At 37.1% G+C, this 25,424-nt stretch overlaps 1 protein-coding gene across 2 annotated transcripts in view; it reads left to right on the forward strand.

Moving 5' to 3' along the window:
- The window catches only part of GRID1 (glutamate ionotropic receptor delta type subunit 1), a 513,133-nt gene that overhangs the window by 447,377 nt on the left and 40,332 nt on the right, over positions 1-25,424 (forward strand). For both annotated transcript variants that reach the window (XM_042863189.1, XM_042863188.1), the window contains exons 9-12: positions 14,524-14,625; positions 16,037-16,234; positions 18,405-18,729; positions 19,449-19,587. In XM_042863189.1, the coding sequence (XP_042719123.1) occupies positions 14,524-14,625; positions 16,037-16,234; positions 18,405-18,729; positions 19,449-19,587 (764 nt within the window). The remainder of the gene's footprint in view (positions 1-14,523; positions 14,626-16,036; positions 16,235-18,404; positions 18,730-19,448; positions 19,588-25,424) is intronic.

Raw genomic sequence — 25,424 nt, forward strand, 5'->3', positions numbered from 1 at the left:
AGAGGGATCTGGACAGGCTGGAGAGCTGGGCTGGAGCCAATGGGATGAGTTTCAACAAGGCCAAATGCCGGGTCCTGCACTTCGGCCACAACAACCCCAGGCGACGCTACAGGCTTGGGGCGGTGTGGCTGGAGGACTGCGTAGAGGAAATGGACCTGGGGGTATTGATTGATGCTCGGCTGAACATGAGCCGACAGTGTGCCCAGGTGGCCAAGAAGGCCAATGGCATCCTGGCTTGCATCAGAAACAGTGTTGCAAGCAGGAGCAGAGAGGTGATTGTTCCCCTATATTCAGCACTCGTGAGGCCGCACCTCGAGTACTGTGTCCAGTTTTGGGCCCCTCACTGCAAGAAAGATATTGAGGCCCTGGAACGTGTTCAAAGAAGGGCAACAAAGCTGGTGAGGGGTCTGGAACACAGGCCATATGAGGAGCGGCTGAAGGAGCTGGGAATGTTCAGCCTGGAGAAGAGGAGGCTCAGGGGAGACCTTATTGCTCTCTATAACTTCCTGAAGGGAGGATGTAGTGAGCTGGGGGTCGGCCTCTTCTCTCGTGTCATTAGTGATAGGACCAGGGGGAATGGTTTCAAGCTACGGCAGGGGAGATTCAGGCTGGACATGAGGAAGTATTACTTTTCAGAAAGGGTGGTCAGGCACTGGAATGGACTGCCCAGGGAGGTGGTGGAATCACCGACCCTGGGGGTGTTCAAGGAAAGACTGGATGTTGCGTTGAGGGACATGGTTTAGTAGGAGCTATTGGGAATAGGTGAACGGTTGGACTGGGTGATCTTTTAGGTCTTTTCCAACCTTAGTGATTCTATGATTCTATGATTCTAAATACATTCAGTTTCTATTGGCAAGTGACATTTGCTCTCCTCTTGCCTTGTTCAGCTGTGTCTGCATTTTAGTAATGAAATGCAGGTTAAAGAAAAAGCAGGTTTTTGAGGCAGCTCTTTTCAGTTCATTTTAGAGTAAAGATTTCTGCATCACAACCCTGGTTTTCCAATTTTTATGGGATGATTTTGGCCACCCTTTATTGTTAGGTTTGGTTTTTTTGTGTGTGTGTTCCCCCCATACTCCTATGTAAAATGTATCTGGAAGAACAGAGGAAGAAAAAGTGACTGGGAGCTGCCTCTGTATGAGCAGACTACAGAGGCTGTAACTCCTTATCTCAGGAAATAGATTAAGAATGGGAGCGTGGCTAGGTGTTTATGAAATGAAAAGATGAAAAGACAAAATGGGAACAAGTATTCATTTTTTTCTCTTAGTAGAATCTAGAGGATGCTTAATAAAATGAACAGACAGACAGCTTACAATGAATGTGAAGGTACATTTTCATACACTGTGTACTTACGGTTTGAAGTTCATTGCTGCAGAATGTGTGGAAGAGAGAAGTTTAAATGGACTCAGAAGACCTTAGGAAAATGAATGCCTGATAGGTCTGTTGAGGCAATAGTCTTTATATTGCATTAAGGAAGGATTTCTCACACTTAGAATTTCATGAGAGAGAATACTGATATTTTCCTTAAATGTATAAATGACTGGATAACAATCACCATAGCAACGAAAAGAATATCAGGTTAAAGCAGTAAGGAAGGGTTTTAACAAATGTAATGCATGTAGTTTTTCCCCTTCAAATACATTTGCAGTAGCTCTTTGTCATATTTCTGCGTCCGTATTTCATAGCTTTGCACATTTCACCCCCAGAGCTGCATACCAGCATCCTGCTGCTTGTTGCTGCAAAGATCCTTGCCTCACAGTGGCAAAGAGCCATTTGCACTGTGGGAAGAGATCATCTACAGTGGTCAGCTTGCACCTGGCCTGGGGGTGTTCCAAGAGTGTTGCTGCCTTGTCCCTATGGGCAGCCTTGGGCAGTGTGGCCTTTAGGCCAGGGCAGAGTCCAGCTGGCACAGAGAGCTGGGGCTGCTGCCGCCTGCAGCTTTCAGTGAGGATGAGGGTAAAGCATAAATAGTTTCTTCTTTCAATTCGTTTTGACCAATCAAAATGTTTTTCTCAACAATTTGCAACATCATAAATCAAAGCATCGAATGTAATATTAAATAAGCTTTGGAGTAGTTGCATAAAATTATTGAGTCCTTGTGAACACAATGTAGAGCTTTCCTAATAAATCTTCTTAGAGATTGGTGTGTTTGTTATTTTTTTTAAGCTATGATAGGGAATCTGAAAGGCAAGTCTTTAAGCATTACAGATAGTACAGGCTGGCTTTCTTACATGCTGTTATTTCTTACCTTTGACTATTTGATTGTAATTACCATATTCTTTCTAGAGATGAAGTTTTTTGGGTATGTGTTACCTAGTGGAGCTGAGGAAAGGTACATATTACTATAATCTTTCTTACGTATCTTATGTGCACAGTCTGTTGTTGCATAAAATTGCTCAGAAGTTCTGGACTTCCAGCTAAAAAGTCTTCCAAGCATTTTGAAGTGGGGAAAAATAAAGGACAACAAAAGCTTTGTGAGCAAAATATTTGTGAGTACTAACATTAGAAAAATATTTTCCAGGGATACCATAGTTTCTTTTTGGAGAGTAATCAAATATCAGCTGAGTGTTGTTACAGACCTTGTGAGTACTTAGCAAGTGCTGTATAGATTTTATAAATTATGCTATCTGTGGATGCAGTGTTTGTATACTGTTTGTTCATTTTCTTTGTGACTGAGTTGATTTCCTTTGCTTCACAAAACCTGCTTTATATATGTAACAAAACCAATGGAAGATAATGTTTTTGAAAGCATTCTGAATAGAGCTTGATGTTAATGAAAACCATTAAAAGTACATAATAATAGAAAAGAAAATTCATACATTACTTAAGGCTATCTTTTTTTTCTTTTTTCTTCTGTTTCTTGTTACCAAGCATGAAGTTACATCTTTTTCTGTAGTTAATGTCTTTGTTTTTTAGAAGGTAAATGCCTGTGAATTGTGAAAGCCATTCTGTATCATGTTCTGTGAGGAGCAAGGAAAGAGAGACATGTGGAAAAGATCAAAATAAAGGAAGGTCCAGTAAAAACCAACTCTTCAGTTTAATACAGGAATTTTCAGTACTCTATGGATAGTGGTCTAGATTGCGCTACCTATAACCAGAGCAGGTCAAAATTCACTTAAACTGTTTGCCAGGGAAACTTTAGCACTTACAGTGTTTAACTGTATCTCCAGACAAGTCTAACTTTTCTAGAAAAAATGTCATAGAACATTGCTTTTTAAATGCTTTCTTTCTTTCTTTTTTTTTTTTTTTTTGGAAAATCCATCTGTGATTTTAACTTCTCTGTGTCAAGAATTTAAAATTTGTTGTGTAAATTATGTTTATAAATCCACGCCTTTTAAATGAAAATATGAATAGGATAAATTTCTTCTAGAACACTGTCCCTTATGATCTCAGAGCTGCCACCAAAATTTCATTGTGTGGTTAGATAATAACATAGGTAGTAAAATGATATAAGAAATGTATACAAATTTAATGGAAAATGTTGGTGAATCTCAAACTTTTTAATTGAAAATTTTTGTTAAAAATAATCTTTCAAGAAAAAATATTCCTGAAGTTGTAGAGCTTTTGAAAGGCACTTGGAGTTAAAGAAAGGAGCATTTTTTAATACACAGTTGACAAGCCAGCTCACCAGGTCATATAAAAAATTGGCTGAAATTTTCTTTCATCCTGAGATGACTCAGAACCATCAACCAGAATCAGAAAGTGAATTCATGATGGCCAAGCTTCTGTAGCTGGTAGAATCATACCATGATCTCTTTATCATTTGACAAAAGGCTATGAAAAGTTTGACTGTTCAAACTGCCCAAATCTAGGTGTCCTTTAAAGGGGTAGTCAAATTCAAAAGCACTCTACTCAGATAATATCCAAAAACCCAACAATGAACTGCAAAAACAGCAGATATTTTGACATTCCCAACTGTAGTGTATCAATTAAGTGCATAAATGTGGAGCTCACATGTAGAACAACTGCAAATGATATCAAGCTCTGATGGTTTTCCAGCAAATGCATCATCTCTTGCTCTCCCTGGCCAGTAAAAATTTCAGTGAATCACTAAGGCTGGATATTACACTGCAGAGAACAGGAGAACATATATAAATCAACATAAATTGTTCTGTTACATCCAAATTTGCAGTGTATTTTTTTTGTTTGTTTATGAAACAGTCTACTGTGGTCACTGTTGCATAGATGAGGGTAGTTCTGCTCTCAAAAGCTGGTAACCTCCAACCAAAAATCATTTGGAGGCTTTGAAAAGAGTCCACAAGTAATTAGTAATAGCGTAAGGAATTGGTTCTGGTTTGTCCAAAACCAGCTACTCTCAAACACCCTGACATTTCTTTCAGCATTTAACATTTGACAACAGTGTTTAGAGTATCCTTGGACTCCAGCACTCACTGTCTCTCATTTGACAGCAGTTTTGTTTGTTTTTTAAACTGCAAGAGGAAGATGAGGTGATTGGTTTGTCTTTCAAATAGTCAAGCCAGTGGCAAGATGATCCTGCTGTTAAGCAAGTCACTTTTAACATCTGTTGTGGCCTTTATATGTTTATTAGTCTAACTTTTATGATTACTTACCAACGTTAATTTTAGAGGCATGGTTGTTGATATCAATTGGTAATTAGCAGTGCCTCTGGGAAGCGCCTGATTCAGCAGTATCTTAGGCACTCACAATTAGTTTATTAAACCCTTAAAAAAATTGTGATGCTACACACATCTTGTGCTATAACAGTGCTACCATCTGATTCAACAACAATATCGCTATGTTATTGAGTAGTTATACCCAGAAACCCAGAGGAGCAGGGAGAGTGCAGATGAACAAGGGTGGAGGTTATCTGCATGCTTTGCAGGAGAAAAGCAGTAGGATCCTAGAAGAAAATAGTTCCTGTTCATTTTCAACATATCTTTCCCTGCATTTTGATTTTGTGCATGGGAAATGAAATGCAGACATTTGGGGACAGAGTGGTACTTGCTGGCACTCTGGACAGGTGCTATCAAAGAATAATATTCTTATTGTTATCATCACTGTTATGATTGCTTCATTTAATGCTACGTCTTTTCCAATACCTGTGTTGCTGCAGTTTCCCCCTACTCATTTCTTCTATTTACTATCATCACCATGTTGTCACTGTTCCTTCAAATACTACTATTAATTGAAGCAATTCCCTCTACCAGAGTTGAAGATAGTTTATTTATAGTTCTATATAATGCAAACCATGAAGTTAGATTTATCTTCTCATTGTCTGTCAGCTCCTTTTTTCCACTTCCTGCAGGTCTGCTGTCCTGTACCATTCTGTTCAGATTTGGTGCAGAAGAATGTAGATGTTTCTCTGTGTTACATAAATGATCAAATATGCTCACTAGCTGTCAGAACATGGGAAGAGGACCAATGCTGAATTGGTATCATTGCTCTTTCAGTGACTTCCTGGCTCAACAATGTCTCATTCTGCCTATTAATGGAGCAAGATCTGATTTTGGCAGAAAAATAATATTAATAATTTATCTTTTACCATAACATTAAATTTGATGTACAGGGAATATAAAATATAAAGTATGTGATTCTGAACCATTCCAAGGGATTGTGAGAAGTCTTTTACTGGGTCAATAAAAGCTGTAGATTTACAGACAACTACTACTTCAATTCTGCATGAAACTCCTCAGTCACTGTTCTGCAAATAGCTACTGTATACACAAATACGTTTACATCTTAGTTTCCTTAATATCAGTAGCGTATGGCATTATGAGCTTAATCTTCATTTATGTAATAGAGCTCTGTTAGGTATAAAGTAGTTGGCTTTTAATAACGTGGCCATTTCATTAAACTAAACTGAGCTATGGCTCATAAAAATATAAAGGGAACCACTGCCTTTCACTTCCGAATATTTTATATTCTCTGGTATGAAGAACCATAAAAATAGTGCAACAAGGTACTGCTGAATTATGCCAGGTAAGGTCAAAGTTGTTGATTGCAATGCATAGCTGAATTTGTAGAGCAAGAGCTGAATAAATACTTTCACTCAAGCTTCTAGAGAATTAAGAATATTAATGCTGAAATGCCTCTACCAAAGCCTCTGCCTGTGTAGTCTTTGGTGTTCCTAAAATACCTTCCCAGTTCTAGGTTAGGTGTTGTAGTCTTTCCCTCTTGGTTTTCCATATCTCTTAAGCATCACTTACTGTAAATGACATAGACTCCTTATTCTAGACTCTAACTGCTCTCTGGTTAATAGTGATTTAATGCTGTATTTGATATTGCATGTGAAAAAAATGTGTTTCTGATTCTAATTTGTGTTTTTAATGTAATTTTCTTCTCATTTGGTTTAAGCCCTTTGAATTACTTTAGAATTGTCAGCTTGTTATTATGCAGCTTCTTACTGGAGTGTATTTTGTTCACACAATTGGAGATTTGTGTTCTCTTAAATCTTAAATAAGGAAGCCATGGGACAATCCATGTAGGTGGTGATTCAGTTAACGCATCTCTTCTCTCTTAATTGTGAACCTGTTCCCTTACGTGTTTTGAAAGGCATTATGCTGCTGCAAGGGCAGCCTTCATGTGGCATCTTACTCCCAGACATTTGCTGTTTGTCTTGCAGTGCTTCTCAGAAGCACTCGTATGTCTGTTTCCTTACATGTGTCAGTTCAAGTCAATTGCTCTTTCCTATTCAAATCCCTCCTTCAGTGTTCTTGAGCTTTCTTTGTTTTCTGTTCTAGTCTATGCTCAATTTACTTCATATAAGAGAAACTCTCAGGCTTCTGTGGTATTATGTACATTTGCTAAGCTAAAGTACATCTGTAAGTAATTGTAAGGCTGGGGCCTCAAATAGCTCCTATGCACTTTTTTGCATAATTGCTCCCTATCTGCTTGATCGTTTCAGTAGCAGTGAATGATTTTTTTATTGGGTATGAAAATATTTGAGACTTTCAAAAATTTGGGATTACACCACTCCTCAAAAAGCATGAACGAATGCCTTTGTGAATAATAAAGATCTGGCCATGCTAGTATTTAAGATGGTGATCAATCCACTCACCTGAGTGCTGATAAATTGATGTGATCCCAGGCTAAATCTTGTACTATTGGACACAAATCAACTGGCTCTACACTTAAGTATATCCTCATAACTGTTGGCTGGGATCTGAATTCTCAGAATTCAGGTTCAGAATTCTATGAAATGTGGACTTGATTCAGATGTCTCTGGTGAATTCAGCAAACACCAGGCTGTCAGGCTGCTCTTTGATTTTTTTCGTATATGCGCTTACTCATATCCATGATACACCAAAGGCTTCCCATGAAAAATTATTTTGTTGAAAGGGCAGAGCTTTCTGTGGGTGTGTGTGGGTGTTTTTTTGCCTGTTTCTCTTTTTGCAGTCTACATCAAGAATGAAAGAGTGATTCCAGGAACTGGATCGGATTTCACATGAAAGAGCTTCTGTGGTTTATTTGAACTCAATAGCAGTAGTTCTGTTGTCTTATATGCAGTGTTGCTTCTAATTTTTCCAACTAGTCATCATTAGCTTAGATATTCGCAGTTGCTTCTTTTATGCTTCTTATGCTGATCGTCCACCCCAGTAGTTGTCCCCTTCTCCCTTGATTTTCTTCCAGCATGCCTAAATTCTGTTTGGACAGATGCTCAATGCACTATTAAGATTGCATGTTTCTCTCAGCTATGTTGTGACTGCTCTCTGTGCAGCATATGCCAGGAGACGCGTGGAGTCCCAAATCACACTTTTGCCACTGTGCTGTACTACAAGCTTGTCATCCATTTGCAGCTCACTTTCACCCTGCAGAATTTTTTAACATCAATTGCCACTTTTTCAATAGATGAATCTCTGCTTCACATTTCTTTCTTTTTAAATAATGTTTACTTCAAGTCAAAGCAAAATGGATAGCGCTGTTTTGTTTCTAGATTTGTTCTGCTCCCATTTATTTTTACTTTCTCTTCTAGTCTGACATATTTATGGTGTTTTCCAGTTTTGAGATACTATTTGCATTTTAGAAAATTTGGTTTTAGTAGTTTGCTATTTCTTGTTCCAGATCATTAATAAAGATATAAGATAAACAAATTATTAATACCGACTTACGCTAAGCTACCTCAAAACATTTCTAATCATCTTCATATATCGTTCTTTGTTGCTACTTAGAAGCTAATTTATAAATCATGTGATACTGTTCTTATTTCAGGGAATGAATTACAATTTTCTTAGCTGAGTTTTCGCAAGACTCTATATGAAACAGAACTGAAATCCACTTACAAGTTTGTCACATTTTCATTTCTGTTACCTATTATTTTTGCTTTCAAAAAAGCAAACAAATTTTTCCAGAATGCTGTGTTCATCATAAGATATTACTGCCTAATGCTCATCTTCCTATTATTCTCTAGAGATGTTTTATTTTAATTTATATAGCACACTACACGTACAAAACACTGAAACTAGAATAAGCTGTGTTCTTCCCGAAGACCTTGGATTCTTAAAGGCCTATTAAAGCAGCAACGCACATCAGTGTGCTTCAGAGTTCCACGGAGAAAGCCAGGGTCCTTCAGTGGGATGGTCAGCCCTTTGCTAATCCTCTATTTTTTTCTTTAAAGGACTTACTGTCTCAGGATGGTCCTGTTTGCTGAAGTATTGGGAATGAGAGAAAGTAGCTTTCCGTGATCTCCCTGCCATGCTCTGAACTTCTATGCAGCTACAATCCTTCTGTGGCCCTACAATGACAAATTGATTGTTCTGAGCATTAAAAAGGGTGTGATAAAATTTTCATCCAAAAGACTGAGATTTTCTGTATTGCTTAAGTCTTGGTTCACAATCCTCTGCTTCATAATTTTGGTATGTTTTGGAATTCTCCATGGCTCTGTGGCTGTGAGTGTGCAGATATTCTCAGCATATCCCAAGTGCTTTCAGTCAATATATCCTTGTAGACCTGTGATGCAAGTTTTTGATTATGGATATTATCTTAGAATTAAACTCAAATATTTGGCTTAGATATTAGTTTTCCAGAAATACAGAAATGTCTATTGGATCTTTGGAAATGTCAGCAAATGAAGTAATTTTTCAAGAGCCCTAACATGCATCAACATTTTGAAGTACATATTATCTATATCTTAAAAAAAGTAAATAATTAAATCTTGTAGTAGTACATACAATTTCAGAGAGTTGTTTAATTTCCTTGTTTCTCAGTTTAGATACTTACGGTTTCTAATGTGCAATGATACCTCGATGACCAAATCTACTACTTCCAGTCTTCACAATAAGACATTTTGTGTGATTACAGAATTTGTCACAAACTGATTATTTTCTTATCTAATGTACATGCATTCTAACAATTTCACAATATGTTTAGAAGCAGGCTGTGTCTTTAGTATAAACAAATGCAGAATATCAAAAATAGAATAGAATAAGTATCTACACCTTGGTGACTTGCAGTTATTACACTTCAAAGAAGTTAGGGTTATGCTAGAACACAGAATACTTCCTTGAATCAGTTTGATTGCTGTTCTTGTCCAGATTCTTATAGTTAATAATGCTTGTGCTTCAGAATAGAGATTTTTGAATATTCTTTATAATATGTAGCCGTTATAGAAAAGTGTTGTATCAGATTTTCTTGTAAGTATGAGTGTCAATACTTTTATATTTTCCTAATCCTACTTTATGTAATTACAGATCATACAAATACACAGTTCAAAAAGATGTTTAATTTTTCTTAGTTATGATTCCGTATTTTACATGAAAAATTTTTGCAAGGCTACTCCAGTCATGGAGAAGGAAAAGATGTTCCAGGAAGTCCTGTCTGTTCCTTAGAAAGTTTGTTGTATAAATCCTATTAATATCTTGCTGTGAATGATACTGAATGACAGCAAATCTCTAGATTACAGATACAGTGCATTTTAAAAAACTCCTTGGATAAAATGTAAATATTTGTTCTACTTACTTTTTAAAATGAGTTCTTTTTTTTCCAGTAGAATTGCAGCATAGGAGTGTCCAATTTATTCAGTTAACTTATTAGGCCACTGCCTTATTTTATTTGCCTGTAAACTTTAATTGTTTGTATTGATTTGGTATTTTTTTATTTCAATCGTTGTCTCTATTTGAAGTCTGCTTTTATAACATTAAATATATTTTTGTAAATTCTTAGTCAGAAGTTCCAATGTGCCAAATATATGAATGTAGTACAAGGACAACATATTTGATTTAAATTATGTTGAAGTTTAAGAAAATGTTGCCAGTGACTTGAAATCCATTTCAGTTCAACATTAATCTAAAAGCATTGTCATGTTTTGAGTGGCAATAATTAATTTATTTAATTTCATAGCCAGAATGGCTTTCATATAGACAGTATATTTTGGGTTGATAAAGGCGTCACTATCTCAGGGCATGAGAACGGACTGCCTTGTTCTCTCTCTTCCATTTCTCTCTGTTAGAAGTTCTTGAGGTTTCAAGGCAGGGATTCCCAAGTCTAATTTGTTTGGATGGTGTACCCTTAGCTCCAAAGTCACCAGACAGAAGTTTTCAGTTTTTTGTGAAGGTAAAAGAGGCAGGCTCTAGTTTGATGCCCTTTCAAACACTACTGTAAATGTGCTAAAAAGAATTGTTTTATACTTCTTTTGGGAGTCACATTTTCCTTGAAAAGTAGAGGAAGCGTCTAGGATGTCATACTTAAAATGGAGGTAGCTAGCAGTGACATGCAGTATTTATGCATTTATAAACAGCAACTACTGCATCATAAACTTATACAATGTAAATGGTCTTATGTGCTATTGTGAGATAAACATTAAATATTCACTTTTTATGCTAATGCAAGTTTTCAGCTATATTTCCTACCAGTTTAGGATAAATTACATCTCCACTTATTTGGGCATTAGACAAATTTCCCATAGTCCAGTGGTTTGAGCACTCACAGCAGAGTTAGGAAAACTAAATTCAAGTTACTTTTCAAGGAGTATGTAATTATGGTGTAGTAGAGAAGCATGAAAATACACATTTTTCAGACAAACACCTACCTGTGTGACAAATCGTATAGTTTTTCATCAGTTTCATCTCCTAAATGAGGAAGCACACAGGCTCTCAATCTAATTGATTACGATCAAAGGAGGTAGTAAATCTTGCAAATCTGTGTTAAATGCATGCAACTTTGCTTTATTTGAGCAAATGGATTGTCTGCCTCATTATGCTGATGAGGGTCTTCACGCTTCTGTGCAGTTGTTTCTGATATTGTCTGGTGTAAGTTTACCATGCCATCTCAGTATGATTTCCCCTGGGGAACTAAGCTCAAGTAAGCGTTGGGGAGCCAGGTGCTGCATCATTAACAGTGTCATGAAACTCTGTTGTAGAAATTGGCTTATAATTTATCAGTGGAAACTCAGGATACCTGAAATTATATTTATGTCAGGTCTTCTTTGAAGGCCCTGACAGGTGTCAGTACTTTTCATGAAAAAATCCCCCAGGTTCATGAGACACATGAATGACATCCTTTATCATTTTACATTCCCAGGTTTTCTGGCCATGCAGTTATTTCACTTTGGTGTTGAGGAAGCGTGTTTGGACCTATATATGGTTTTGGTTATGGTTTTGGAGGCTTGAACATAATGTTAAAATTTGCAATTTCTCTATTTGTTTTTGTTGAAAACGCAGTAAATATTGATAAAGATCAGAATCTTGTCTTGAGTCGGAATTTTCCAAGAAATTACACTTTTGACTGAAATTCACCTTTATTTCTTCTGGTTTGTCTTTAGAGGGTGATTGACCTTCTGATGTATGGTTAGAACTGTAAGATTGCAGTTGTAAGAGCAATATGGCTCTTTCAGAAAGAGAAGTTAGATAGGTTTAAATTGAAAAGCTTTATTGAAGTAGTTGCTTTCAAATCCTAAACTCCTAAAACCCAGTAACTTGAGAGTCAAAGAACAAAACAAAACCAGAACACTCAGAGGGCTATTAAATATACTTTCCAGACACCACTAATTTTTGAATTACATCCTGGAAGTGCTGACTTTGCAAGTAGTTTGTGATAATCAGATCTTAAAGTTGTGCAACTCCTACCAGCTGATGTTCTGTGACCTTTGGTTCCAGGTCCTGGTAGGAACGTGGTGCATATTTCTACTAAGAGTGAAACTCCAATGGTCTTAACAAATAATGGCAGTACTCATCATGTTTAACAGTGCTGGAAATTAGTTTCTCAGGCACTGATCTTGATAGGTCAGCTGTCACAAATTGGTATACATATCTGTAAATGCATCGGTGCCATAAATAAAATTCTGTCCGCAGTAAGTGGAAGCACAAATTGGCACACTTCTAAGTAAGTGAAATGTTCTGAAGCACAAAGATATTTAGGGGAAAAATCCCTAATGGAAAAGGATTTCCTCATGTTCCATCTATCAAATTTATCTGCATCATTTGCCTTTTAGAGAATGAAAAAATTGTTTTTCTGTACAGAACACCATGGAGTTCTGTGCTGATACACTGTGAAATATGCTTCTCTTCCTTGCACCTATCTCTACTGCATAAAAAGAGAAAACTTCGGTTTCGAATGAAAGAAAAAGACTTAGAGTCTTGCAATAGTGTGTTTCCATTTCCTTTTAAGAATTCTTATTTTTAATACAAAATGCAAAATATAGGGTATTCAAATAGTTTGCCTAATACAAAGTCAAATATGGTTTATGAAGGGGAAAGGAGCAACAGAAGAAATTGATGTCAGTCCACCTGTGCTGAAGTAATCAATTTATTTTATTTTCCATTCTTGAATAAGCAGTGATTGTCTATAGATTGTGTAAGCCATTTTTGCTGAAACTTTCTCTGTATCTTCACCATTATTGTATAGAACAGTCCAAGAAAGCTTAGATAGTTCAACATTCTTTAATGATTTGAGAGAATATGTTTACCACATGCACTTAGATTGGTATTTGTTGAACCATACTGATTCTTTGCAACTGGCAAATTGGTTAATTTTGTGTAGCAATAGAAAAAGCTAAGGAACATGTGAGGTCATATTTCAGAGCAAGCATCTGAATTTGAATTTAAGATATACAATGCCTATAAGTATCTACCCATATTGCGGAGTATTCATTATAACTCCAAACTTACATCACAGAGAGAGGTTTCAATCTGAGATACCTCAGCTTTCAGGCCGTGTCATTAGGAAGTTTATTATTAGTCATTTATTCTCCTCTTCTATCCCTCAAGTCAGCTGGGTAAAAGGAGGTATAACTTTAGTTCTTTTCTTACCTGTGTCTCAACTGGAAGATTTAGAGACTATAGAGTAATTGTATAATAAATTATAATAAATATACCTCTGTGGTAGACATGACAGCTGAGTCACCACTGATTGTCCTGTTCTTTTCTAGTTCCCTGTTTATCACTTCAGTGCAACAAAACAAAAAGAAAACTATACAGATCTCTCCTATCACAGTGCATTTGTTGGTTTGACTTTTGAGGCTTTAGGATATGACTGAAGTCATAGAAATAAATCGTGTAGGACATCTAGCCATAGGCAATTTCAGCAAAATAAGTTCTTTCCAAGTAGATTTTGACTTGCTACATGAAAATTAGCTTCTGGCAGGAAGAAGGCACATTTCACATATCTTGGACTAAGTTAAATATCTACAGGGCATGCCTTCAGCTAACAGCACTGCCTCCTATGTGAACATAGTATTGGTGTTTAAGAGTACAGCTGGATTTAAGAGTACCATGGATTCTTTTTTGAGTTAAAAGGAGTGTCTGATTTCTGCTGCCACTGAAGAGTGTATTCAGTTGAATAATGCAAGGGTCACTTAAGATTGACTGTTCTGTTGAACCTCTTTCCAGAAAAAGCACTAAAATTGATTTTAAGGTGCTAAATTTAATTGAAAAATAAAATATTTACGTGTAATGTTCTATGGAGGTATCATGAAAATACATGTCTTGCATATAGCAAATGCACATAGTACTTACAGAGGTTATCAAACATTTGATGACGGGAGCTTGAGAACTTGAGAGGCTGTCATTGTTTTACTGATGAGGTAGAAGTAGGGCAAGAAGAGAGAAAATAGAACTCAATATAGAATTTGAAGACAACCCAAAATAGAAGGCATTTTGCCTCCACAGAATCCGTGTCAAGATTTTATAACCACCAGTGAGCAAGAATGTCATGCAGCAGAAAAAGAGGTTGGTCTTTGATGAACTCTAGAAAATGATTTAAAAAGCAGGGGAGGATCTGATGTGAGAGAGGAGTATGGGATAGTGAGACTGTAGAGATAATCCTAAGGACTGTCAGGCAATATAAACTTACTGTGGCGGGAAAAGTCGTATCAGTAATCTAGATGAAGTAATATGACAAGTACTGCAGATAATAAAGCAGTTTTATTACAGACATTAATGAAAATACATTCACGCAAAGGATTAGTTTCTGTTCTCTAAATCTCACCGATTCTGATTCTGCACTTAAAAAACTCACTTCTCTTATCCTGTATGTTAGTTCTGGATTCAATCAAGCAGCTGTTAAATGTTTATGTAAGTGCTGAAGGATTTCTGCCTACCAATGTTTCAGACTCACTGCACTTTCTTCTTCTAGTTGGCAACGTGGGACTCTGAAAAAGGACTGAATGGTAGCCTGCAAGAACGACGTCTGGGAAGTGATTTACAAGGACTGACACTCAAAGTGGTGACTGTCTTGGTATGATCCTATTTGAGTTCAGGAAACAAAATGCTCAAAATAAAAAGGTTGTGACTGAGTATTCTGGGCAATTCCTTCAGTATTTTTCCCTATCATTTTCAATTTTGTATTTTTGGATGATCAGTTACATAAGCAAGGAGCATAGATGATGGCTTTATGTTATTTTATGTGAATCTATGCAGTGTCAGAGATGTACAGTATTGGCTTGTTTGCTTATGCTGTTTTTCTGCATTCAAGTTCATACTGCACACGGAACTCCCACAAGACCTGAGTACTCAGGGCTTCACTTCAGATATGCAGTTTCCAGCATTTCATGGATTTTTAAGATCAGGTGGGCCAATTACAATAATCTGATCTTGGCTTTTGTGCACTGCAGGCTATAAAATTTGAGTGTTTCTTCCATCAAATTCATAACTTCTTGTTGATAAACTATGTCTTTGAAAAGAGTAGTATGCTGAGTGGTATACTGATACCGAGTGATAGCAGAGCTCCTATTAGTTGAATGCTAAATTATGGACAAATTAAGACAAGAATGCATTCCTGTCTAAAATATTGTAGTTCCCAGATTGAAGAATGTGGCGTCTTTGTGATTTTGTTTTTCTTCTTTTTAATCATGGTACAGATAGGAAGTAATGTGCAAGATCATTAAAGAAATCGCTCCAGCTTTCTTTCCACAGTGAGTTGATAGGCAAGGTTATGGTATAACATGCAGAGGAGGTTGTCAATACCACACCACAAATGCAGACAACTGCAGAGGATATACAGCCAACAGCCTCAGCATTGCCTCTCAGGAGAGCAGGTTCCCATTTCTGACAGAAAGTGTACAAAAAACTGCTGCATTCCTTGGTCTCAAAATATACTTCAATATAAAATATGCCAGCAAACAGCACCTCTGAAAGATCTTCCTATTTCAAAATTTTAAATATTTAAAAAACCAACAATTTTAGCATCTGCTTCACTGTCTCCTGGATAAAAGATTACTCATTGTCTATCAAAGATTACTCTCTAAATCTGATATGATCTGAGTTGGAGAGCTGTAATGTTCCTAAGACTCATATGCTTAATACCTGTTTTCTAGGCAGTTAGTTGAAACATTAGCCAGTGAAGAGACAGGTATTCCAGAGAGCAATTCATCCTGCAGATGCCAGGAATGAAGTTAAGATCCTCTGGGGTCTCTGCCTCTTCTCATGAACTGTGTAAAATCGAGGACCATGGATGGGACAGCTCCTGAAGCAATGGTGTCTGGCAGGGATGCCTGTGAGTGTCCCACCCAGCCTACAGATTTTGCCTCAGGATGTTCTGAAATCTGTGCTAAGTTGTCCAGAATTAACTCAGAATAAAACGATTTTGATAAAAACATAAACTGAAAAAATTGTTTCAAGTATCAGCTGAGACAGTGTTTTGTTCTCAGGAAGAACCTTTTGTGATGGTGGCAGAGAACATACTTGGGCAACCAAAACGTTACAAAGGATTTTCCATTGATGTCCTGGATGCGCTGGCCAAGAATCTGGGCTTCAAATATGAGATATATCAAGCTCCTGATGGGAAATATGGACACCAGCTTCAGAACGGCTCCTGGAATGGCATGATTGGTGAACTTATTAACAAGGTACGTAGAGAAGAAGCTATATTTGGGGGAAAAATAGAAAAAAAACAACAACTCTGCAGAGTAGGATGTCAAGACTCTGGAAAGGGATTGCTGAAATTCTCCCCTTTCTCCGTTGCAAATTACAGGAGGTGGAATTGGGATCAAAGAGCTAGTACAGAACACTTCTGAGTTTTGGGTGTTTTGACTGTGGTCTAAACTATGTATTTTAAAACTATAGTAACTATCAAGTCTGTTGTTCTATTTACCCCCAACTATTATACTATATACATTATATACATTATATAAATGTAAGTCTGTTTATATAGATGCCAGTATAAAAATGAAGCGATTTTCTGTGTGTGTGAATGAATAAGTACAGAAAGTACGTCTTTTTAACACATGAATATCCATGGAGTACTGGAACAGGCTGCCCAGGGAGGTTGTGGAGTCCCCTTCTCTGGAGATGTTCAAGACCTGCCTGGATGCCGACCTGTGCGACCTGCTGTAGGGAACCTGCTTTGGCAGGGGGGTTGGACTCAATGATCAATGATCAATGATTTTTTTTTTTTTTTTTTTTGTCATTATGTATTTGCTACATTGCTTCAAAGTATGACTTTCTTTGTGTCACTTTATGGCAGTGTGTTTCATAATGATCAACTGTTTGACTCCAAAGCAGGAGAAGTATCCCAAATAATATATGCTCTAAATAATTTTTTTTAAGGACTAGAATTCTAAACTGAGTTTGAGATTATTCATTTATTTAAAATAAAGGGGAAAATATTTTCTTACTTAATTCAAGTCTTACAAATCAAGAATAAATGAATTAAACTTCATTAAGTAAGTGGGAAAAGTCCAGGAGAGTCAAATTAGAATGTATTTTGTTTGCATTCTCACCGTCTGACACATGACAAATGCTAATCAAGAAAAAGAATCAAAGGAGTTAATATTCTGTGCTACTGCCCTTTGTAGAAAAGATTACTCTTCTGCAGTAGAGTTGTTACTGGGAATAAAGGCTTTCTCGTTATCTAGTAAGTAGGCGTCTCAGTGTCTGGTAAGTAGATGTTTAGGAAGAAATAGAAGCAATTAAAGCACTATCAAATGTGTGTATGATAATGGAATAATCTTGGTGGCAGCTAGGAAAAGTAAAGGATTTTCGACTTATTTTGCATTGATGTAAGGTATTTGACTTTCAGTCTAGTAAGAAATCCTGTGAAAATTCTTCAGAAATTGCGTACTTTGAGGTAACAGTATTTATAGTGGTATTTCTGCTACTAGCTTTTCCACCAGCTCAAAAGGAGAATTCCTTAACCTAATATTTACTCTACTTTCCTAACAAAGCACAGAGATAGGAAACAGAAAGTATGTTGGTTTTTTTTTTTTTTTTTTTTTTTTTTTTTTTTTTGTAGAGAACTGTTTTGAGATGAAAAAATAGGCAAAATCTAATAGCAGCTCTTAAAAGCTTTGGGGATCTTATTTATTAAACACTTCTCTTTCATTGAATTTGCATAATCTTAAAGGTTCTTCTGTATATAAATCCTGCTCATTTTAAATATTGAGCTCAGAGCAGGAGCTGATTTGCTTTTGCACATTCTTACAGTTATTAATTTTTGCAAGCACTTTATTCATTGTAAAAAACAACAGTACCTCCACCCCGAGATGTCATATGAAATCCCTTCTTGAATACGGGAAGTTGCCAAGACTGCGGGGATAACAATAAACTGTAGCTCTTCACAACTTGCTACCAAGTGCACAAGCTAAATAAATTTTGTATGGAGGAGTAAGGAATATTTTAAAGTAATCTTGTGGTGATAATAGAGTAAAAAGAGCATTGATACAACTGTGAGGTCTGTGTGGATGATCTTTCATTTTTACTTCTTGCAGTGCACTGAGTTAATATGGTTTCAAGTTTTAGACATTGTTTTGAAAATGAGTGAGACGTAAAGGTTAAATAAAAGGCACACATTCCAGACACTTCTTGTTCTGCAGTGCTTTGGCAATTTACATTTCACTTTTCTGCTTTAAACCAATGCAATTAACATTTGAATGATGAAACTGATTTATTGCAAGTTGTCTTAAAATGTTAGGTTTTAGAAGTGCATGGAGCGGCTTGTTTTTTGAAAAACTCCTGAAAGGAGTATAGCAGAATTCATGGTTACTGAAGGAGATCTGACCTGTTGCCTTTGTCTCACAGAGAGCAGATCTAGCGATTTCTGCCATCACTATAACACCTGAACGAGAGAGCGTTGTGGACTTCAGCAAGCGGTACATGGACTATTCAGTGGGGATCTTGATCAAGAAGCCTGAAGAGAAAATCAACATCTTCTCTCTCTTTGCTCCTTTTGACTTTGCGGTGTGGGCTTGTATTGCTGCTGCCATCCCTATAGTTGGTGTCCTGATATTTGTCTTGAACCGGATCCAGGCAGTCAGGGCGCAGAATGCCTCCCAGTCAAGCCCCTCTGCCTCCTCCACCCTGCACAGTGCCATCTGGGTTGTGTACGGCGCTTTTGTTCAGCAAGGTATTCAGTCTGATAGATTTTCAGAAGTGTTCTGCCTTGGATAGAGCATTTCATGACATGTTAGTCTTGACCAGAATGTTCTCAAGATGAAAGAGAAGTTTTATATAAGGAGGTAATATGTTTTGTTAGCCGAAATAATGGGAGAATAGTTGAGCTTTAGGGTGTGTGTTCTACTTCTCTATTTCTCAGAAGGTCTGATAAAATGAATCCCAACAGACTTTTCCACTTTGTGAAAATGATTATTTGGTAAATAAACCGCAGAGCTGCTTGATGTGACATTACAATACCACTCAGCAACTGGCAGCTTTTCTAATTATTTAAATCTGATTTTAGAAATTTGTGTGTTTTTGAACTCGTTAGACAGTTTATCTTTCTGTCATTTAAAACCAATAGTAAGGTGTTCTGAACACTCTAATGATTTAATTTCTGCATATTAGTAGTACTTCAGCATAAAACTTTACTTATGTAGAATGTTATTTATGTTCTCTAGGTTTGATCCTGAATAATGCCTGAGGGAAACATTTTGAAATACCATTTTATAGAAGAGTATCCAGGGCAAGATGTTGACTGTCTGTCTTAGTGGAAGTAGCTCTTAGCTCACAGAAAAAGGGTGGTCTGAAAGCACAAATGCAGATGGGTTACTTCAACGAAGTTGAACACAGTAGGACATACAGGGTAGAAGCTCCTGATGCACCTTTATTTTCCTTGTTTGCTTTCAGGGGGTGAATCTACTGTCAATTCTGTGGCTATGCGCATTGTGATGGGAAGCTGGTGGCTCTTCACCCTTATCGTGTGCTCATCCTACACAGCAAACTTAGCAGCATTTCTCACAGTATCAAGGATGGATAATCCTATAAGGTAAGAACCTCTTCTTAACATGAAGCTGGAAACCTGGATTTCACAGAAATGTATTATCCATTTGAGCAGTCATTCTTGCAAGAAGAAGATAGCTTTCTAATAAAATAATAGTCCTCGTATTTGTGACTGCTTCTCTCTTCTACCCTCCCTGCTCTTCATTGACTCCAACATTCCCCAAGCAGTTTTGTTAGATGAATGGAGGGGACAATGGCATTTTAATTCTATGTTTTTCAAGAAGCAAGTCTTTCATGTTTCTTTGAATCTTTCTTAATTAGAGGTCCTAATGCTTCAGCTATCTATTTTTCTTCTTTTTTCAGAAGGAAGCTACTACCTCTAGGGAAGTATGTGTTATTTCACTTTTCACCTTCAGCATATAATTTTATATTCTTAATACTTTGATAGACATTGTTCTTTATGCCATTATTTGCATATAAGATAATATAGGAGAACTTTAAAATATAAATGATCCTGTTTCGTGGCATTATTTTCGGAAGAGGCTTCTTCGCACAGAGGATAAGATAACCAAATCTGACTCGAGGATAATAGATGTAATATAGCAGTTGTTATATTAAATTTATATATAAATCTCTGTATTTGTGTTGGCAATGTTATGATGATAAATTACAGCTTCTGTAACAAACCCAATTTATCTTGCCCTTTGACTTCTTTCCTCCGCCATCTGCCTACTAATCTATATCCTGTGAGAATATTTTCAGGCCTCTGAGCAGCTCCTGAGAGCTGCTGACTGTTTGTTGGCTTTTTTTTATGTTTGTTTGTTTGTTTTTCTTTAAAAATTTAACAGTTAAACAAAATTTCCTTTTTTTTCTTTCAACATGGACAAAATTTTTAGCTTCACATTGCCAATGGAGCACTGAGAGGGCCATTTATTGTCCTCTTTCACTGCTGACAGGATTAGAGCCTGGTATCTCATGTTTGATCTGACAGCAATTGAGAGGAGGGGTGTCTAGAAGACAGGCATTGCAACGCAGGCTATCCTAGAATATGCTGATGCAAAGATTTTAGGTGCTACTGATTGACACGGTTACTATGTCAATCTCATTTGTGGTTTCAGTGGCCAACCTGAGAGTAGAATCTTTATGCACAGCTCCTAAACACTAAGTTGTGCTGTTAGCACTCAAATGAGGATAGCTCTTAAAAAAGCTTTTGCCTCGTTATCCTGCAGGGGACAAAAAAAACCCTACTTTTCTCATGAGTTTCACGTTATTTCCAATTTAACTTGCCATTGCAAATGTGCAAAAACCATAATGCTTTGTATACAGATAATGTTGTGATAATAATACGAACAACTCAAAACCATAAAAGCTTTGTTTTAAAATGAATTTTCTATTATTTTGTTTAGAATTAGTAGATTTAAACAGTAAAAGAAATAAGATCTGCATGTAATTTCTGGAAATAACAGGAGAAACTAAAGAGAATAAAACTAATACTGCAGAGTATCTTTGCTGCAAGACCTCGTCCTAGGAGGATGGAAGACTAAGGTTAAGCCCAATGAATAAATTTCTCTTGTAACCCAGAACAGAAATAGTTCTCTGAAAAACTTGAACAGTGACCTTCAAATGATTTCTGTAAGTTCTATTTCCTTCATGATAGAAGAAATTGTCTGTTAGGTTTACTGAGCACCTGCCAAAACTCAGCAAATTTCAGAGCAGGGAAAATGTGGGATAAAATGCAGTGGAGAATCTGCAAGAAAAAAAAAAGAACCAACCAAACGTATTTATGAGCTGAAATGGAGATCATTGGATGAGGTGTCTGAGGCTGATCTATTACAACATGTATAAGAGGATTTGATTTCCCATCTTATTGAAATTATTAAGAGTTTTGGGCAGGTGAGGTGCTCAGTGTTGTCTTGGGTTTTCAGAGTCCATTCTGCCCTCACATTTCATAGATAGCCACTGAAGAATTATGGTTATATGCCCTTCTATACCCAGTGGTGGCTGCTACGTACAAAGTTCAGAAGTATCACATCTACTTGTACAAGGAGAGGATAGAGAAAGTAGGAAACACTATACTGTGATCTGCAAACACCAGTAGATTCATTCATGTGCCAAGTCAGAAAAGTTTGTTATTTAAGTTGCCATAAGGCTCACTGCTTGTGCTCCAGCTGCTTGACCATAAGGGCAGGAGTTTCCTATAGATGTTTCAGCCAGAGTGTGGATTATTCTTACTGTCTGGAGTGTTTAAATTGATCGTGGATGCTTTGGCTTATGCACCCAAATCATTCCTCAGGTAATCTTAAATGGCTGCTATCAGAAAACTCTTAGGTTTAATGACTAGTTGGCAAAACTAAGCCACTTAAGGGAAGATATTTCATGTCACCTATCTTCAGAAGAAACATTTTTCATAGTTGTAGTGTCAGGTTTAAAACAAACATATTTCTCATGAAAGTAAGTTATTACCTTACATGAATGCATTATTCTCTGGTCTCTCAACACAACCTAACTTCAGCATGGTATGATGTTGAGTATTTTTTACGTTTCTAAATTTGCCACTGAGCTAGCCTGTGTTAGGTCTTTCATGGACCCAGAAAAGAATGCTTATTTGAGATCCATTTGTTCCCACCCAAAGAGGCACAATGAGTTATAGTTGAAAATTTGCTCAGCAGCTGAGAAGTACCAAATTCATCTGTGTGTACTTCCATTGTTAAGAAACCAACCCCCTGTCCTCTCAGTAAGTGTTCTGTTATCTTTCCCTCCTTAAGAAAGTTCTCTGGTGTTCATTATTGCTGCTGCTAAATTGCTAGCAGGGGAGAAAATAGTACTTTGGTGCTGCAGAAGCTGAAACATAGTTAAAATTTTCATTACAAGCCTGATTCTCTTCCCAACCCCTCTGCAAAATACCTAATAGAAGTATCAATTTTTGCATGTGCAGTCTGCACCTAGCAGAATAGGCGTATGTTTGATTGAATAGCTAGGTGTCAATCAACCCAGTGATATTTAACTCCACAATTTTTACTACAAAACAAGCGTGGCATGGAAATCATAGATGACATTTAATAGAAAGGGCTTGGCAAGATGTTCACTGAAGCAAAGTTGAACTGTTGGAAGGTAGATTTTTAATATTAGCATGTCAGATGAAAGCCTGCTGATGAAAGAAACAATTTTTGGGAAAAAAAAAAAAAAATTGGTACTAGTAATTCTCAAAGGCTTTCCCACCGTGCTGTGAGTTTCAGAATCTGTCTGTGGTTCACAGAAAAGTGAAGTACTGGACTGCACTGTCCAGGTGCCCAGAACACTTGTGAGAAATGTGCTTGGACAGAACAAAAACTTCTTCATGGGTTTTCCAAACCATCATGGGCTTCATGGCTTCAAAGGGGAGAGAGCCTAGGATTCCCTTTCTTGCATGTCTGCCGATGCTGCCTTGCTCCCTTGTGTGTCTTAGCTGTCTGTTGCTCACTCCACTGTGACAGGTCAGGGGGAATAGTCAGAATGCAGAGTTTGAGACTCTCACTAAAATCCTTGGCTCCTTAAAAGATCAAGGATAAGTGAAAAGAGTGGAAGCCTTCTTAAGCTGCCCTCTATTCTCCAGTAGTAAGTGAATGTATTTCTGCTACCCTTTGCTCTTCTAATAGCCTTTTCTAAGCCAACTGTCTGACCATTCACATTCTTCTCATCTTCTCTTTATTTTGTTTGTCTGTTCCATACCTCACAACAAGGGGACCAAGGCAGTAAAGCAGTCACCTTTTATGCTTTCTGCATTTGTGGAGATTCGCAGGCACAGCAGTGTGTGCTTCAGCAGATTTCCCAACCCCAAACAGGCAGAGGAGATACACAATACTAAGGAGAGAGCATTTATGTGAATGTGCTGGTGGCAGCCACTCTGGATATTGGACTGCAGGGCTGTAACCTACATTCTAACTTGTGAATGAGCAATTAATAATTTCTGTTTTCAAGTCTTATTTTAAACCCAAGTGATTTATGTGTATTCTAATATTTGCAATATGACCTGTGTGCAGCTGAGGAGTCTTTCAATGGATCAGTCTGCCAAATGAGGGCTAGACTATTACATGAGTTTGTTCTTTCTTTTGTCATATTACATTATCAAGCAGCCCTTGGATCTGCAGTCTGACCTTCCATTTGTAATTATGAGTTTAATTAGCAGTGACTTAACTTCCAGCTTCGTTTCTTGTTAACAAGCAGACTACATGCTGTTCAGTAGTGCAAAGATATTCTTTAACCTGGTTTTAGGAGAGCTTGTGTGATAAGAGGTAAGAATCATGCAAGAAAAATTAGAACATAAAGGGTAGGCCATTTACAAATTCAGGAGTTGAAGACTTTATCAGATCAATCCTTAATATTTGTGCACTCTATGGATTCTCTTAGATACACCTGCTTTTATGTTCACATTTATTTCATGATTTGGGGTTTCCTTCTTTGTGTTTCAGCCCACAAATTTCACCTCTTTTGGTGACAGCTGAAGATCCACAGCAGCTTAGTCAGGGTGATAAGTCAGGCACTTGGAAGACTTGGAAACAAAGTGTGATTTTCTACCACAGACTTTGTTTAATCTTTGCAAGCTGAGCCTTCTCTCTGTCTCAGTTCCCTCTCTCTCTGTGTAACAGAGTAACTTATTTCATATCTTACATGGCATATTGTCACTTCAGCTGTTTTAAAGATGTTGTCTGGAAATGGCCATATTATAATAACTCCATAGGAATCAAAAAAGTTAGATGTTCTGAATTGCATACTAAACAGAAGCAATCTCAAAATATTTAAAAAAAAAATTTGGGGAAGTATTTTGAAGATGCCAGCTAGAAGGAAATGAACAGAGGTTTCATCTGCTCTATTTAAATGGATTTGATAATGCTGGTAGCAAGAAGCTCACAGGAGTCTCTTTATTTGCAGTGATTTTGCCCTGAAATTTCTTGCTTGAAAGCAGCCTTTCTGTTTTTAATATTGCACTTGGCTTTCTAAATATTTCATTGGATTTTCTTTGATTGTTAATTTTCTTATGTTTAGTTTGTACTGTGTTTTATCTGTGCAGCACCTCGGGCACATTGACAGGAGGCATGTATGAATAAGCATGATAAAAAATAATTATCATGATTATTATTTAAGGCCTGCAAGCAAAAGCTTCTATCATTAAATAACTAGGTTAAGTTCATCCATAAAGAGACAAAGGCTAGAAAAAGAGAGTGAGCAGGGACAGGAAACTCAAAATATACTTTAATTTCTAGAATATTCCCTTCTTAGAGCACGTGGAAGAAATGCCAAGAGAAATATTCTACAACCTGTGCAGAGGGGCTGCAGCACTCAGGGACAGAACTTGCCTCCAGGCACGGTTCATAACAAGACACAGTGTTAAGGCCAGTGCTGAATCCCCACTGTATACCATTTCATTTCCTTTCTGTTGATGGTGTGGCCCAATGGGTGCTTCTGGGCAACTCAAGACTTGATAAAGTCTGAGTTTTTTATAAAGCTTTCTGAATGTTGTCATATGCCATTCCAATGTGGCTTAAGATGGATCCTAATTACTCCTGTATTTGAGCAAGCAGGCAAGCATGGAAGTACAAATATTTCCCAAGGGCGTATTTTTCTGGGAAATATGAGAATGCAGAGCTGAAAATTAGGCTTGCATTCCACCACTCCAGTTGCCATTATAAATAAGTGGCATATGTTGGAAATGGATAGAAAGCTAATGGCCTTGTGAGTCCATACCCTCTCCAGTTCTGCCTTCACAACATCTATATTATAGCATCTCTTCATCTGTTCTTGTTACTAGGAACTTCTGTGACTTAAGTTAGCTGAGGCATTAACATTCGTAGAGTTCAGAGCAGTAAATGATTTGAATATGATATTAGCAAAATCTACCATCTGTGC

This window comes from Lagopus leucura, unplaced genomic scaffold, assembly GCF_019238085.1.
Source record: "Lagopus leucura isolate 7727_CA_CO unplaced genomic scaffold, USGS_WTPT01 Super-Scaffold_739, whole genome shotgun sequence".
NCBI lineage: Eukaryota > Metazoa > Chordata > Aves > Galliformes > Phasianidae > Lagopus > Lagopus leucura.